The sequence below is a fragment of the Dasypus novemcinctus genome, chromosome 6 (assembly GCF_030445035.2).
Source record: "Dasypus novemcinctus isolate mDasNov1 chromosome 6, mDasNov1.1.hap2, whole genome shotgun sequence".
In the NCBI taxonomy this organism is placed as follows: domain Eukaryota; kingdom Metazoa; phylum Chordata; class Mammalia; order Cingulata; family Dasypodidae; genus Dasypus; species Dasypus novemcinctus.
This window is the reverse complement of record NC_080678.1, coordinates 134,902,640-134,916,289: the sequence shown is the minus strand read 5'-3', so window position 1 is coordinate 134,916,289 and position 13,650 is coordinate 134,902,640. Positions and strand designations below refer to the sequence as shown.

Genomic DNA, 13,650 nt, shown 5'->3' with positions numbered 1-13,650 from the left:
GATCTCAGAACATTGATCACCGACAAATTTGATGCAGTAATGAAAGAGGTTAACAACATGAAGACATCACTTGGAGGGGAAATTGCAGACATATGCAAGAACATAACAGATATGATGGGAATGAACACCACAGTTCAAGAAATCAAAAATACACTTGCAGCAAATATCAGCAGACTAGAAGAGACAGAGCAGAGAATTAGTGATGTGGAAGACACTACATCAGAAATCAAACAGATAGTAGAAGGGGTCAATAAGAAGATAGAAAAAATCCAATTAGGATTTAGGGACCTGAATGACAATGCAAAACACTCAAACATACGTATTATAGGCATTCCAGAAGGTGAAGAGAAGGGAAAGGGGTCAGAAGGAGTGTAGCAGGAAATAATGGCTGAAAACTTCCCAAATCTACTGAAAGAGACAGATGTACATATCCAAGAAGCACAGCGCACTCCACAAGTCATAAACCCCAACAGGCCCACACCAAGACATATACTTGTCAAATTATCCAATGCTCAAGACAAAGAGAAAATCCTAAAAGCAGCAAGAGAAAAGAAAACCATCACATACAAGGGAAGCTCAATTAGATTAAGTGCTGATTTCTCTTCTGAAACCATGGAGGCAAGAAGACAGTGGTATGATATAGTCAAGGTACTAAAGGAAAAAAATTTCCAACCAAGAATACTCTATCCAGCTAAACTAGCATTCAAACATGATGGAGAGTTCAAAATATTCGCAGACAAACAGAAACTGAAAGAGTATACCAACAAGAAACCTGCCCTTCAAGAAATTCTAAAGGGAGTTCTGCAGGAAGAAAGGAAAAAACAGGAAAGGCAAAGTTGGAGGAGAGTATAAGACCAACAACAACAACAAAAAAGACAAAAAAAAATATACAAACAAAATATGACAAACACAAATCCAATCAAAATATGGCTAACACAAATAATTCCTTGATAGTAATAACACTGAATGTCAACAGATTAAACTCACCTATCAAAAGATTCAGACTGGGACAATGGATAAGGAAATATGACCCATCCATATGCTGTCTACAAGAGACACATCTTAGACCCAGAGACGCATGGAGATTGAAAGTGAATGGCTGGAAAACAATCATACAAGCTAACAATAACCAAAAAAAGGCAGGAGTAGCTATATTAATATCAGACAAAATAGACTTTAAATGTGAAACAATTGTGAGAGACAAAGAAGGATACTACATTTTAGTGAAAGGGAAAATCTGTCAAGAAGATCGAACAATCATAAATATCTATGCCCCTAACAAGGGTGCCTCTAAATACGTCAGGCAAATGCTGGAAAAACTAAGAGAAAGAATAGATACATCTACAATTATAGTGGGGGATTTTAATACACCACTATCAACTCTGGACAGAACATCTCAAAAGAGAATCACCAAAGAAACAAAACATCTGAATAGTATATTAGAGGAGCTGGATCTAATAGACATATATAGATCGCTACACCCAAACACAGCAGGATATACATTTTTCTCAAGCGCACATGGATCATTCTCCAAGATAGATCATATGCTAGGCCACAAAGAAAGGCTGAACGAATTCAGAAAGATTGAAATCATGCAAAACATTATCTCTGACCACAGTGGAGTCAAGCTGGAGATTTGCAAGGGACAGAAGCCCAGATTTCACACCATGATTTGGAAATTAAACAGCACACTCTTAGAAAAACAGTGGGTCAAAGAGGAAATCTCAAAAGAAATCAATGACTACCTTGAAACAAATGATAATGATAACACAACATACCAAAATTTATGGGATGCAGCAAAAGCAGTACTGAGAGGGAAGTTTATAGCCATAAATTCATATATCAAAAAAGAAGAAAGAGCAAAAATTGAAGAACTAACTGCACATTTGAAGGAATTAGAAAAACAACAACAAAGTAACCCAACAGGAAGAAGAAGGAAGGAAATAACAAAGATAAGAGCAGAACTAAATAAAATAGAAAATAAGAAAGCCCTTGAACAGATAAACAAGACCAAGAGCTGGTTTTTTGAGAAGATTAACAAAATTGACAAACCTTTAGCAACACTAACAAAGAAAAAAAGAGAGAAGATGCAAATACACAAAATAAGAAATGAGAAAGGCGATATCACCACTGACCCCACAGAAATAAAGACTATCATAAGAGGATATTTTGAAAAACTATATTCCAACAAAAATGACAATCTAGAGGAAATGGACAAATTCCTAGAAACACATAAGCAGCCCATATTGACAAAAGAAGAAATTGATGATCTTAACAAACCAATCACAAGCAGAGAGATAGAATCAGTTATTAAAAATCTCCCAACTAAGAAGAGCCCAGGGCCAGACGGCTTCACAGGTGAATTCTACAAAACATTCCAGAAAGAACTGACACCAATCCTGCTGAAACTATTCCAAAACATCGAAACAGAAAGAACATTACCCAACTCCTTCTATGATGCCAACATTACCCTAGTACCAAAGCCAAACAAAGACATCACAAGAAAGGAAAATTACAGACCAATTTCTCTAATGAACCTAGATGCAAAAATACTTAACAAAATACTTGCTAATCGTATTCAACAACACATTAAACATATTATACACCACGACCAAGTGGGATTCATCCCAGGTATGCAAGGATGGTTCAACATAAGAAAATCAATCAACGTAATACACCATATAAACAGATTGAAGGAAAAAAATCACATGATTATATCTATTGATGCAGAAAAAGCATTTGACAAAATACAGCACCCTTTCTTGATAAAAACACTCCAAAAGATTGGAATACAAGGGAATTTTTTGAACATGATAAAGAGTATACATGAAAAACCTAAAGCCAATATTGTTTACAATGGAGAAATCCTAGACTCCTTCCCTCTAAACTCAGGAACAAGACAAGGATGCCCACTGTCTCCGCTCCTATTTAACATTGTCTTAGAAGTACTTGCTCGAGCACTGAGGCAAGAACCAGAAATAAAAGGCATTCAAATTGGAAAGGAAGAAGTCAAAATTTCATTATTTGCAGATGACATGATCCTATACATAGAAAACCCTGAGAGATCTACAACGAAGATTCTAGAACTCATAAATGAGTTTAGTAAAGTCGCAGGTTATAAGATCAATGCGCAAAAATCAGTAGCATTTCTGTACACCAATGCGGTCACCCCTCGGGCTGAAGTGTGGTTTGCTGGCCTGGCAGGGGAGTGGCCGCGGTAGGCCTAATTCCGCTGCCCCCATAATAGGGTGGTTGGTCGGGCCCACCGCCACCCCTGAAGGAAGCTCGGCATGGGCGCAGAGTGCCCTCGGGTCTCCCCTTCTCGGCAGCCATGCTTCCGCGGCCACCCCTCCTCCCAGATGGCGCCACCCGATGCCTTGTGGGGCGGCACCCTTCTTCTTCCTTCTCCCTGCACAGGCGCAGGGCAGAAAATTCCAGTCTGCCCTTTTCCCCTCCCCCGACAGCAGCAACAGCCAGGCGTGGGCGGAAAAATCCAGCCCGCCCTTTTCCCCTCCCCCGACAGCAGCAACAGCCAGGTGTGGGCGGAAAAATCCAGCCCGCCCTTTTCCCTTCCCCCGACAGCAGCAACAGCCAGGTGTGGGCGGGAAACTCAAGTCTGCCCTCCACCCCAGCAACAGCAGCCACCAATCCCTAAACCCTTCCCCTTCCCCCAGCAACAGCGACAGCCAATCCCTAACCACCACCCCTCCCCCATCCAGTACCGCCCACTGACCTTTCGCCGGCAACCAATCAGAACAGGGCGTGGCTTCGACCAATCAGCCTTCCCCAGCCCCTATAAAACTGTTGCCTCTCCCTCAGTAAAGTGGACTTGCGTGTTTACCTTGTCCCCGCGGTGGTTCTTCTGCCGTGCGCCCTCCAGTCCTGAGAGCCCCCGACAAGGGCCTGGCCTCCCTTGTCCCCAGTTCGTCGCCTGCTTCTCCGGGCGACCCCTTCGTCGCCGGCTTCGCCGGGCGACCCCGTCAGCCGAACCGCGCAACCCCTTGTGAGACCGATCCCTCGTCTGCTGCCGGACCGACCCCTCATCCCAAGTGGGACCGACCCCTCGTCCCAAGCGGGACCGACCCCTCGTCCAGAGCTGGAACGACCCCTCGTCCGCAGCCAGACCCCACCTCTACCGACCGAGCAAGCCGCCGCAGTTGGCGCCCAACGTGGGGCAGTGCAACCCCACCTCTACCGACCGAGCAAGCCGTCGCAGTTGGCGCCCAACGTGGGGCAAAGCAACCCCACCACAGCACAACGTGGGGCAAGGCAACCCCACCACAGCCTCACTCCATAACCTGGCGGCCCCCCCCTCCTCTCTTCTCACCTTGGGACTTCTCTCGTGCAACATTGCTGCTACCTGAGCCTTGGCTACCTCATATGATCCACGGCGGTCTGGGAGAATCGCTGGATGGCTTTCTCCTTCCATGTCGGGGGCTTATACCAACCCGCTATGATTAAGAGGAGCCTTGGATTTCTCGGGAGCGTGCGCTTGCACGTCTGAAGTAATCCACAGCCCTACGCCCTCCTCTCTTCTCACCTTGGGACTTCTCTCGTGCAACATTGCTGCTACCTGAGCCTTGGCTACCTCATACGATCCACGGCGGTCTGGGAGAATCGCTGGATGGCTTTCTCCTTCCATGTCAGGGGCTTATACCGACCCGCTATGATTAAGAGGAGCCTTGGATTTCTCGGGAGCACGCGCTTGCATGTCTGAAGTAACCCTACCATAGCCCTACGCTCTCCTCTCTTCTCACCCCTATCTTTTCGCTCTGCATTGCTGCTCCTGAACCTTGGTGACCTCATATGATCCACGGCGGTCTGGGAGAATCGCTGGATGGCTTTCTCCTTCCATGTCGGGGGCTTATACCGACCTGCTATGATTAAGAGGCGCCAATAAAACTCTCAGGAGTGCGTGCCTGAGCACCTCCACCCCTGCCTTCACCTCTGCCTCCTCCCCTCCGCGCTTGCTACCCTTTGCCTTGCTCCATTGCTCATCGTCCCGCCCTCCCCTCGTCGGGGCCTTCTCTTGGCCCGCGACCACCGTCAGAGCCCCACCGGCTCCAACCCCTCGTCTCACCGCGCACCTCAGCTCCCATCGCCGCGCTCTCAAGGTAAGGGCCCCTTTTCTTATCGGCTCCAAAAGGCCATTAGCAATAGGTAACATCCTATCTGCTAAGCAAGCCCCACAAGTTCGGGCCCTCGCCGGTCTCCTAGACACTCACCGGTGTAAGATCTCTTTCAAACAGCTTCTATATAAAAAAGGATTTAAAAGCAGCTATACCAAAAAAGTAAGAATTATGAGTCAACTGTAAATAAATTATATATTTCTGTTAATGTGTTGTAATTGTTCTGTGTTTGACTGTCTGTTCGTTCAATGTCAACGTATATTGTGATACCTCCGGATGGTAAATATAAATTACTAGAAATCTTTAAAAGAGCTCTATTCAAATGGCCAAAAATTAAATAAGTGCTTATATTAATACTTAAGTTTATTATATTAATACATAAGTTTAAATGTTAATAAGATACCTACAATTTAAAAAAAAATTGTAAGTCTTAATTAACAAAATTAACTGTATGTCTTCATAAAAAGTTGTTCTTGCCTAGATTAAAATGAATAACTTATTTTTCTTCACAGGATAATATAAAGAATGTAAAACTTATATGAATATTAAAAGGTTAAAAGTTTGTAAAAATGCTAACTGAAATGTAATAAGTTTTGCAAAAAGACGTATTTTGTCCTAAAGTAAGATGGCTAATTTTTCATAAACTCTTGATACTTAATTTGCATGCGGCAAGTGTAAAAGGTATTGTTTGTGATAACTTTACGTAAGGGAATGTGTTCTGTAAAGATAAAATTTATCTTCAATAGTTTACATTAAGGTATTAAATGGCTAATTCCAAAAGGTCATTCTTAAATATATATATATAAAATTGAATTGATGATAATAATAATAAAAGGTAATTTTATAACAGGAAAGATTAACAGCAACCAAGCTCCCCTGCCAACTTGCTTTTAGGAAACGGTTTCCAATATTGCATGCTACTAAGTATTTAAAGAAAAGTTATTCTTAAAGAAACAAGATGATTTTGTCTTTGCAGCCATTGTCTATTTAGCAACACCCCTCGCTATCGGCCTAGCCACTGTTGTGCCGGACGATTGGAACCTTAAACAAAGACTCCTCCTCACTGTCATCTTCCTATCTATCGTTACTATATTTACTGCCCTCATTCTCCTTCGTTTATAAAGCAGTCTCCTACAAACCACAAAGCTTCTGTCTTAAACATACCGTTCTCAACCCTATCCTCTAAATGATCTTCTCACTTCCCCCACAGCCTTTAATACTTTATTTCTTCCTCATAACCTTTGCTTTCTTGATAATATTTTCCGCCATCTGTCTAGCCGCTACCGCACCAGAAGATTGTAACCATGGCCCCCCATGCCGCCATCGCTCTCAAGCAGCTCCAGCCCCGCTAAACAGCCGGCAACCCGCTTTCCCCGGCCCGCGGCCTGCTTTCTAGCATCCAATAACGCTTCTGCTCTTGCCTCCCCATACTTCTGCGGAGCTTCCTCCTGTCTCAACCTCACTCCTCTTCTCAGCCATCCAAAGTGTCCTTTCTCTTCCCCCGCCACCCTCCTTTTTTTGCTTGAACCCCCATTGCGTTGCAGATTGGGCCGCCCCATGTCGGCCCGCCCCGTTAACATCGGCCTCTCTCGCGCTTGTGGAGACTTTGGCCTTCTTATTGTCCTCACCTACGTCTCCACCACTCCCGACGCTGCCGCCACCACCATCGCTGGTGCCCTGACGCGACTTGTCCTCACCGCTGCGATCCTCCAGACCATCACACAGTCTGCCTCTACCGCTCTTCGCCACCAAGAAGAGATCAACTACCTGTAACACGCTGTCATCCTGGACTTTTAACAAGCAGATGGATCTTATAGCCGCCGAGATCAACAAGAATTGGACATTGGCCACCCTTGCTTGCAACGGCAAGATACCGCCCCCCAAATTGTACATTTGTATCCCCATCATACTCACCTCCCTCTTCAGCCCTGCTTCCCTCATTGCTTACTGCCTCTTGGGCCTCGGCTACTTGTTGCTGCTGCCATCCTGGCCCTTATTTGAAAAGAAGGGGGAAATGCGGTCACCCCTCGGGCTGAAGTGTGGTTTGCTGGCCTGGCAGGGGAGCGGCCGCGGTAGGCCTAATTCCGCTGCCCCCATAATAGGGTGGTTGGTCGGGCCCACCGCCACCCCTGAAGGAAGCTCGGCATGGGCGCAGAGTGCCCTCGGGTCTCCCCTTCTCGGCAGCCATGCTTCCGCGGCCGCCCCTCCTCCCAGATGGCGCCACCCGATGCCTTGTGGGGCGGCACCCTTCTTCTTCCTTCTCCCTGCGCAGGCGCAGGGCAGAAAATTCCAGTCTGCCCTTTTCCCCTCCCCCGACAGCAGCAACAGCCAGGCGTGGGCGGAAAAATCCAGCCCGCCCTTTTCCCTTCCCCCGACAGCAGCAACAGCCAGGCGTGGGCGGGAAACTCAAGTCTGCCCTCCACCCCAGCAACAGCAGCCACCAATCCCTAAACCCTGCCCCTTCCCCCAGCAACAGCGACAGCCAATCCCTAACCACCACCCCTCCCCCGTCCAGTACCGCCCACTGACCTTTCGCCGGCAACCAATCAGAACAGGGCGTGGCTTCGACCAATCAGCCTTCCCCAGCCCCTATAAAACTGTTGCCTCTCCCTCAGTAAAGTGGACTTGCGTGTTTACCTTGTCTCCGCGGTGGTTCTTCTGCCATGCGCCCTCCAGTCCTGAGAGCCCCCGACAAGGGCCTGGCCTCCCTTGTCCCCAGTTCGTCGCCTGCTTCTCCAGGCGACCCCTTCGTCGCTGGCTTCGCCGGGCGACCCCGTCAGCCGAACCGCGCAACCCCTTGTGAGACCGATCCCTCGTCTGCTGCCGGACCGACCCCTCGTCCCAAGTGGGACCGACCCCTCATCCCAAGCGGGACCGACCCCTCATCCAGAGCTGGACCAACCCCTCGTCCGCAGCCAGACCCCACCTCTACCGACCGAGCAAGCCGCCGCACACCAATAATGAGCAAGATCAGGAGGAAATCAAGAAACAAATACCATTCACAATAGTAAATAAAAAAATCAAATACTTAGGAATAAATTTAACTAAAGAGGTAAAGAACTTATACACCAAGAACTTATACACCAATACAAGATTGTTCAAGGAAATCAAAGAAGACCTAAATAAATGGAATACTATTCCTTGTTCATGGATAGGAAGACTGAACATTATTAAGATGTCTATCCTACCAAAACTGATCTACACATTCAATGCAATCCCAATAAAAATCAACGCGGCCTTCTTTAAGGAACTAGAAAAACTAACTATGAAATTTATTTGGAAAGGAAAGAGACCCCGAATAGCCAAAGACATACTGAAAAAGAAAAACGAAATTGGAGGAATCACACTACCTGACTTCAAAACATACTATAAAGCTATAGTGGTGAAAACAGCATGGTATTGGCATAAGGAGAGACACATAGACCAATGGAATCGAATTGAAAGCTCTGATATAGAACCTCACATATACAGCCACATAATATTCGATAAAGCCACCAAACCCTCTCAACTGGGAGAGAGTGGCCTATTAAACAAATGGTGTCTGGAGAACTGGATAGCCATAGGTAGAAGAATGAAAGAGGATTACCATCTCACACCTTATACACAGATCAACTCAAGATGGATCAAAGACCTAAATATAAGAGCCAAGACCATAAAAACCTTAGAAAGCAGTGTAGGGAAACATCTACAGGACCTTGTAATAGGAAATGGATTTATGAATATCTCACCAAAAGCACGAGCAGCAAAAGAACTAATAGATAAATGGGACTTCCTCAAAATTAAAGCCTTCTGCACCTCAAAGGAGTTTGTCAAGAAAGTAAAAAGGGAGCCCACACAGTGGGAGAAAATATTTGGCAATCATATATCTGATAAGAAACTTATAACTTGCATATATAAAGAACTCCTATATCTTGAAAATAAAAAGATAAAAATCCCATTTAAAAAATGGGAAAAAGACTTAAACAGACACTTCTCCGAAGTAGAAATACAAATGGCAAGAAAGCACATGAAAAAATGTTCCAAATCTCTAGCTATCAGGGAAATGCAAATCAAAACTACAATGAGATACCATCTTACACCCATAAGATTGGCAGCTATGAAAAAAACAGAAGAATACAAGTGCTGGAGAGGATGTGAAGGAAGGGGAACACTCATCCACTGCTGGTGGGAATGCAGAAGGATCCAACCATTCTGGAGGACAGTATGGCAGTTTCTCAAAAAACTATCCATAGATTTGCCATATGACCCAGCAATACCACTGCTGGGTATATACCCAGCAGAACTGAAAACAAGGACACAAACCGATATATGTACACCAATGTTCATAGCAGCATTGTTCACTATTGCCAAAAGTTGGAATCAACCCAAATGCCCATCAACAGATGAGTGGATCAATAAAATGTGGTATATACACACAATGGAATACTACTCGGCTGTAAGAACAAACACACTACAAACACATGTGATAACATGGATGAATCTTGAGAACCTTATGTTGAGTGAAGCAACCCAGACATTGAAGGACAAATACTACATGACCTCAATGATATGAAATAAACAAGCTGCCCTAGATAGCAAGAGACTGAACGATAGGCTTACAGGAAATCGGAGGGTGGAGGAAGGATATGAGCCGATGTCTGCAGGGGTGGAATTTAAGACGAGATGGTGGTAAGTATGAGCACAAAGAAGAGATAAAAGGGGGGCAAGGGGTTGCCTTTAGTTGGGGCTTTGTGGGTTTGAGGGTGGCTGGGGAGGGACAGATGGGTAACATTGCACAAAAGTGGGGGGAGGGAGGGGTAGCATATGAACACAGGAGAGGGTCAGGTGTTGGTGGAGAGTAAAATGCCAAGAAAATCATATCAAAATATAATAAAGAGGGTTACCTGTTTAGAATGCTCGGAGGGGAGGGTCTGATGCAGGACGGGCTCCTGGGGAATGTCTAAATGATCATTCTGCCAGAGTGGGTGACACCATGGGGTAGAAACCCAAGTAGTGAGAGTGGGGGTGGACCCGCATCCTGGGGAGGACTAATGCCATCAAATAGAGGGAACTGTATCCCTAGAGAGAAAGGGTGGCTCCCAGGGCATTGGGGCAGTTGAGCAAGTTAGGCCCTGAACACTATTCCATCTATCTCTGGAAGTGGCTCCTCAGGAAACGGAGGTTGGCTGTCACTGTGGGCACCAAGGTGGAAGGGAAAATGGACATTAAATGTGTGGAACCAAAGTAAATGGGGGGTAAGAGAGGAGTTTCTTGAGAGTACACAAGGATGGATATAAAACATGTAATATTACACCATAACATATAGGAGATGACAGACTGATAATGTAAACCATAATGTAAAACATAGGATAACTAAAAATGTAAAGAACTGTGTATCCTAAAGTATGCACCATAATGTAAGCACAGATGTCACCTTGTTAGAAAGCTAATGTCTCAGACTCTGTACATCACTTTAAGTAAATATGATATGAATAGGGCGTAAGAGTATCACTGTGGAAGGGAAAAGGTTTTCTGGTGGATGTGTGGGAGTGCTGTATATTATATATATGCATTGCTGTGGTCTAGGACTCCTGTGAAGAAAAGCTGAATAATTAGGGGGGGAAAAAAAAAAAGAAAAAGATAGGATGTGGAGTTTTTTCAAGTCAACATTCTTTATCTAAGTTCTTTATCTAACTTTATCCAAGTTCTTTATCTATCCTTTAAACCCATCGCTATATGCCATTCCCTAGTAAGGGACCATGACATTATATTGGGCTTCAAATTTCGGGGAGTTCTGGATCACAGAGTGTTTCAACAATGGCAATGGAGGGATACTGGTATGGGATACCAATGACAGGTGATATATGGCTGACAGGGAGCTGTACAGAACATGTGTCCAGGGTGCATGGTAATGTTTGGATATACTTATAGTGGCAACAATTAAAAATCACAGTAGGGGGGGTACTGGGTTCCTGGCCAGTGGTGCTCTGTCGTGGTCCCTAGGGGAGCAGTGACAGTCTCCCAGGTACAGTGGCGGGGACCGGGAGGGAGTGAGGGTTCAACAGTGAGCCCCTGATGCTAATGACTATGCTTGTGAGCTGATAAACCTAAAATAAGAACAAGGCCTAGAGCAACATTGTGCCTGGGAATTTCCTCCTGTCAGCCTTCATGTTACTCAAATGTGGCCAGTCTCGAAGCCAAACTCAGCATGTAAATGCAATGCCTTCCCCCCAGCGTGGGACATGACACCCGGGGATGAGCCTCCCTGGGAACGTGGGACCACTATCAACTACCAACTGATGATGCAACTGGAAAATGACCTTATACGGAAGGTTCAATGCGGATCAGCAGAACATCCATGTCTACATAAAATACCATGACTTTAAAATGCTGTTTGACCTAAAGTAAGGGGGAAATGGAAAGGAGAAATGAGCTTATATGGCTACGAGTTTCTAAAAAAGAGTCTGGAGGCTGGCAGAAGGATTGCCCTCATGCACAACTGAGCAGAGTCAGAAAGACAGATAAAGCAGATACAACCCCCAGATATTGGTTCCTCTGAGGGCTAAAGAGACCCATGGGAGTTATGGTCATGGCCGATGGGGTTAACTACCAGGGCAGATGGCCCCTCTTTGGAAATGGTGTTTATGTGTGATGAATCTGGACTCAGATGGGATCTCCCTTCATAAGACTTTCATGCTAATGTGCTGGAGGTGCAGTTAATGTTGGAGTTTAAGATATATTTAGGGGATTTGAATCTCTGGACTGACAATGTGATAGCCAGGTCCTGAGCCTCAACAGACTCCAGCACCTACAATCTGATCTATTGGACTTACCACACTCAGCTAAGATGGAGTTGAAGAAGGACAACCACCACACCATGGAGCCTAGAGTGATTACAACTGAAAATGGGAGGATTGCATCCAGCATCCATGTGGAATCTGAGCCTCCTCTTGACATAGAGGTGCAATGGACACAACCAATCCAATGTCCACATAGAAGAGGTGGCATTGGATTGGGAAAAGTGAACATGGTGGACGATGGGTATGGGGAAAGGCAGGAAGAGATGAGAGGTGGAGGTGTCTTTGGGACATGGAGCTGCCCTGGATGATGCTTCAGAGGTAATCACCGGACATTGTAAATCCTCACAGGGCCCACTGGATGGAATGGAGGAGAGTATGGGCCATGATGTGAACCATTGTCTATGAGGTGCAGAGGTGCCCAAAGATGTACTTACCAAATCCAATGGATGTGTCATGATGATGGGAACGAGTGTTGTTGGCGGGGGGGAGAGGGGGGGTGGGGGGGTGGGGTTGAATGGGACCTCACATATATATTTTTAATGTAATATTATTACAAAGTCAATAAAAAAATAAATAAATAAATGGAATCCTGTCATGATTTGCCTTTGGAGAAAGGTGTGCAGGAGAGGTGAACGTGCTATGCCAATGGACTCAGGGGTAAACCAATGTCACAGCATCGCTGGACCTAGGCATTCCCGACGTTTTGTTGTTCCCAGTGTGGGGTAGGTAGAGACAATTTCATCTAGACTCTCTGGGCAGTGGCGCGGGCCACGCATCTGCCTGCACGTGCCACCACCTGTGTTCTGATGTCTCCCTTCTCTTCCCACCAGGTGCCATCGCCACGGTGGCGGTCATCTTGCTTTGCTTCACTGCCATAACCATTGGCCTCTATCAGCAGAAGAACTTGTACAAAAGCAAGGAGGCAAATAGGCCAGAGAACAAAGGCTGTGCCGAGGCCGTGCCAGAGTGCGAGCCCCACTTGCAGCGCCCAGTTGGCGAGAATCAGGAGTACTTCTTCTGATGGGTGTGGTTGCTTTGGGTCTTCTTTCTGCTTCTTGCCATGCCTGGCCCTCCACCACCACAAAGCACCCTTGGTACACGGCAGATGACGGCGCCATTGGGGGGCCCCACCGCACCATTCGTGCCGTGTGTATCTGAAACCACGATGCGTATCATCAGGGCCCTTGCTAGTTTCTGGCACGCCAACGCAGCTGTAAATGGAGTTGAACGACTTCACGACTGGGTTTTGAAAGGAAACATGCTACGAAGCTCTGAGTCAGAGTCAGGCATGAGCCTTCGCTGCACTCGCACACGCGGGCTGTGCTGTGGGACCTGTTTCCCTAGAACTGACCATACTTCTTGGTCATGTTTTTTGGACAGAACCTCTGCCACGAGCCGCAGCCGAGTGGCTGAAAACGAGCAGCCCTCTGCTTTCCTGCGCTGCGGAGGCCAACCCTAACTGGGAAGACTTTCATTTGTCGGTTGGTTGGCGTTTTATTTATTTACTCTTCCTGCTTGAATGCACATAATCATTTTGGATAGATCGAGTACTAAATGCCAGCTTTCAACTAGGAAACTAGAAATTCTTAGATAGCAGCGTTCTGCTGGTGCACAGCTCACAAGGATGTGATGTTTTGCCTTTTTCCTTCATCTCGTCATCAGGGTCTATTGCTGATGCTCAGTGCTCCCTCACAACATCACTCTCACAAAGATGTTTAAAGCTAGACTTGCAGTGCAGTTAG

General features: G+C 45.9%; 1 protein-coding gene across 1 annotated transcript in view; it reads left to right on the top strand.

Moving 5' to 3' along the window:
- Positions 1 to 12,929, top strand: part of LOC101437762 (contactin-associated protein-like 4) — a 194,181-nt gene extending 181,252 nt beyond the window's left edge. Inside the window, 1 exon segment of the mRNA XM_058299594.1 lies at positions 12,739 to 12,929. Within this exon segment, the coding sequence (XP_058155577.1) occupies positions 12,739 to 12,929 (191 nt within the window).
- The last annotated feature ends 721 nt before the right edge of the window (positions 12,930 to 13,650 follow it).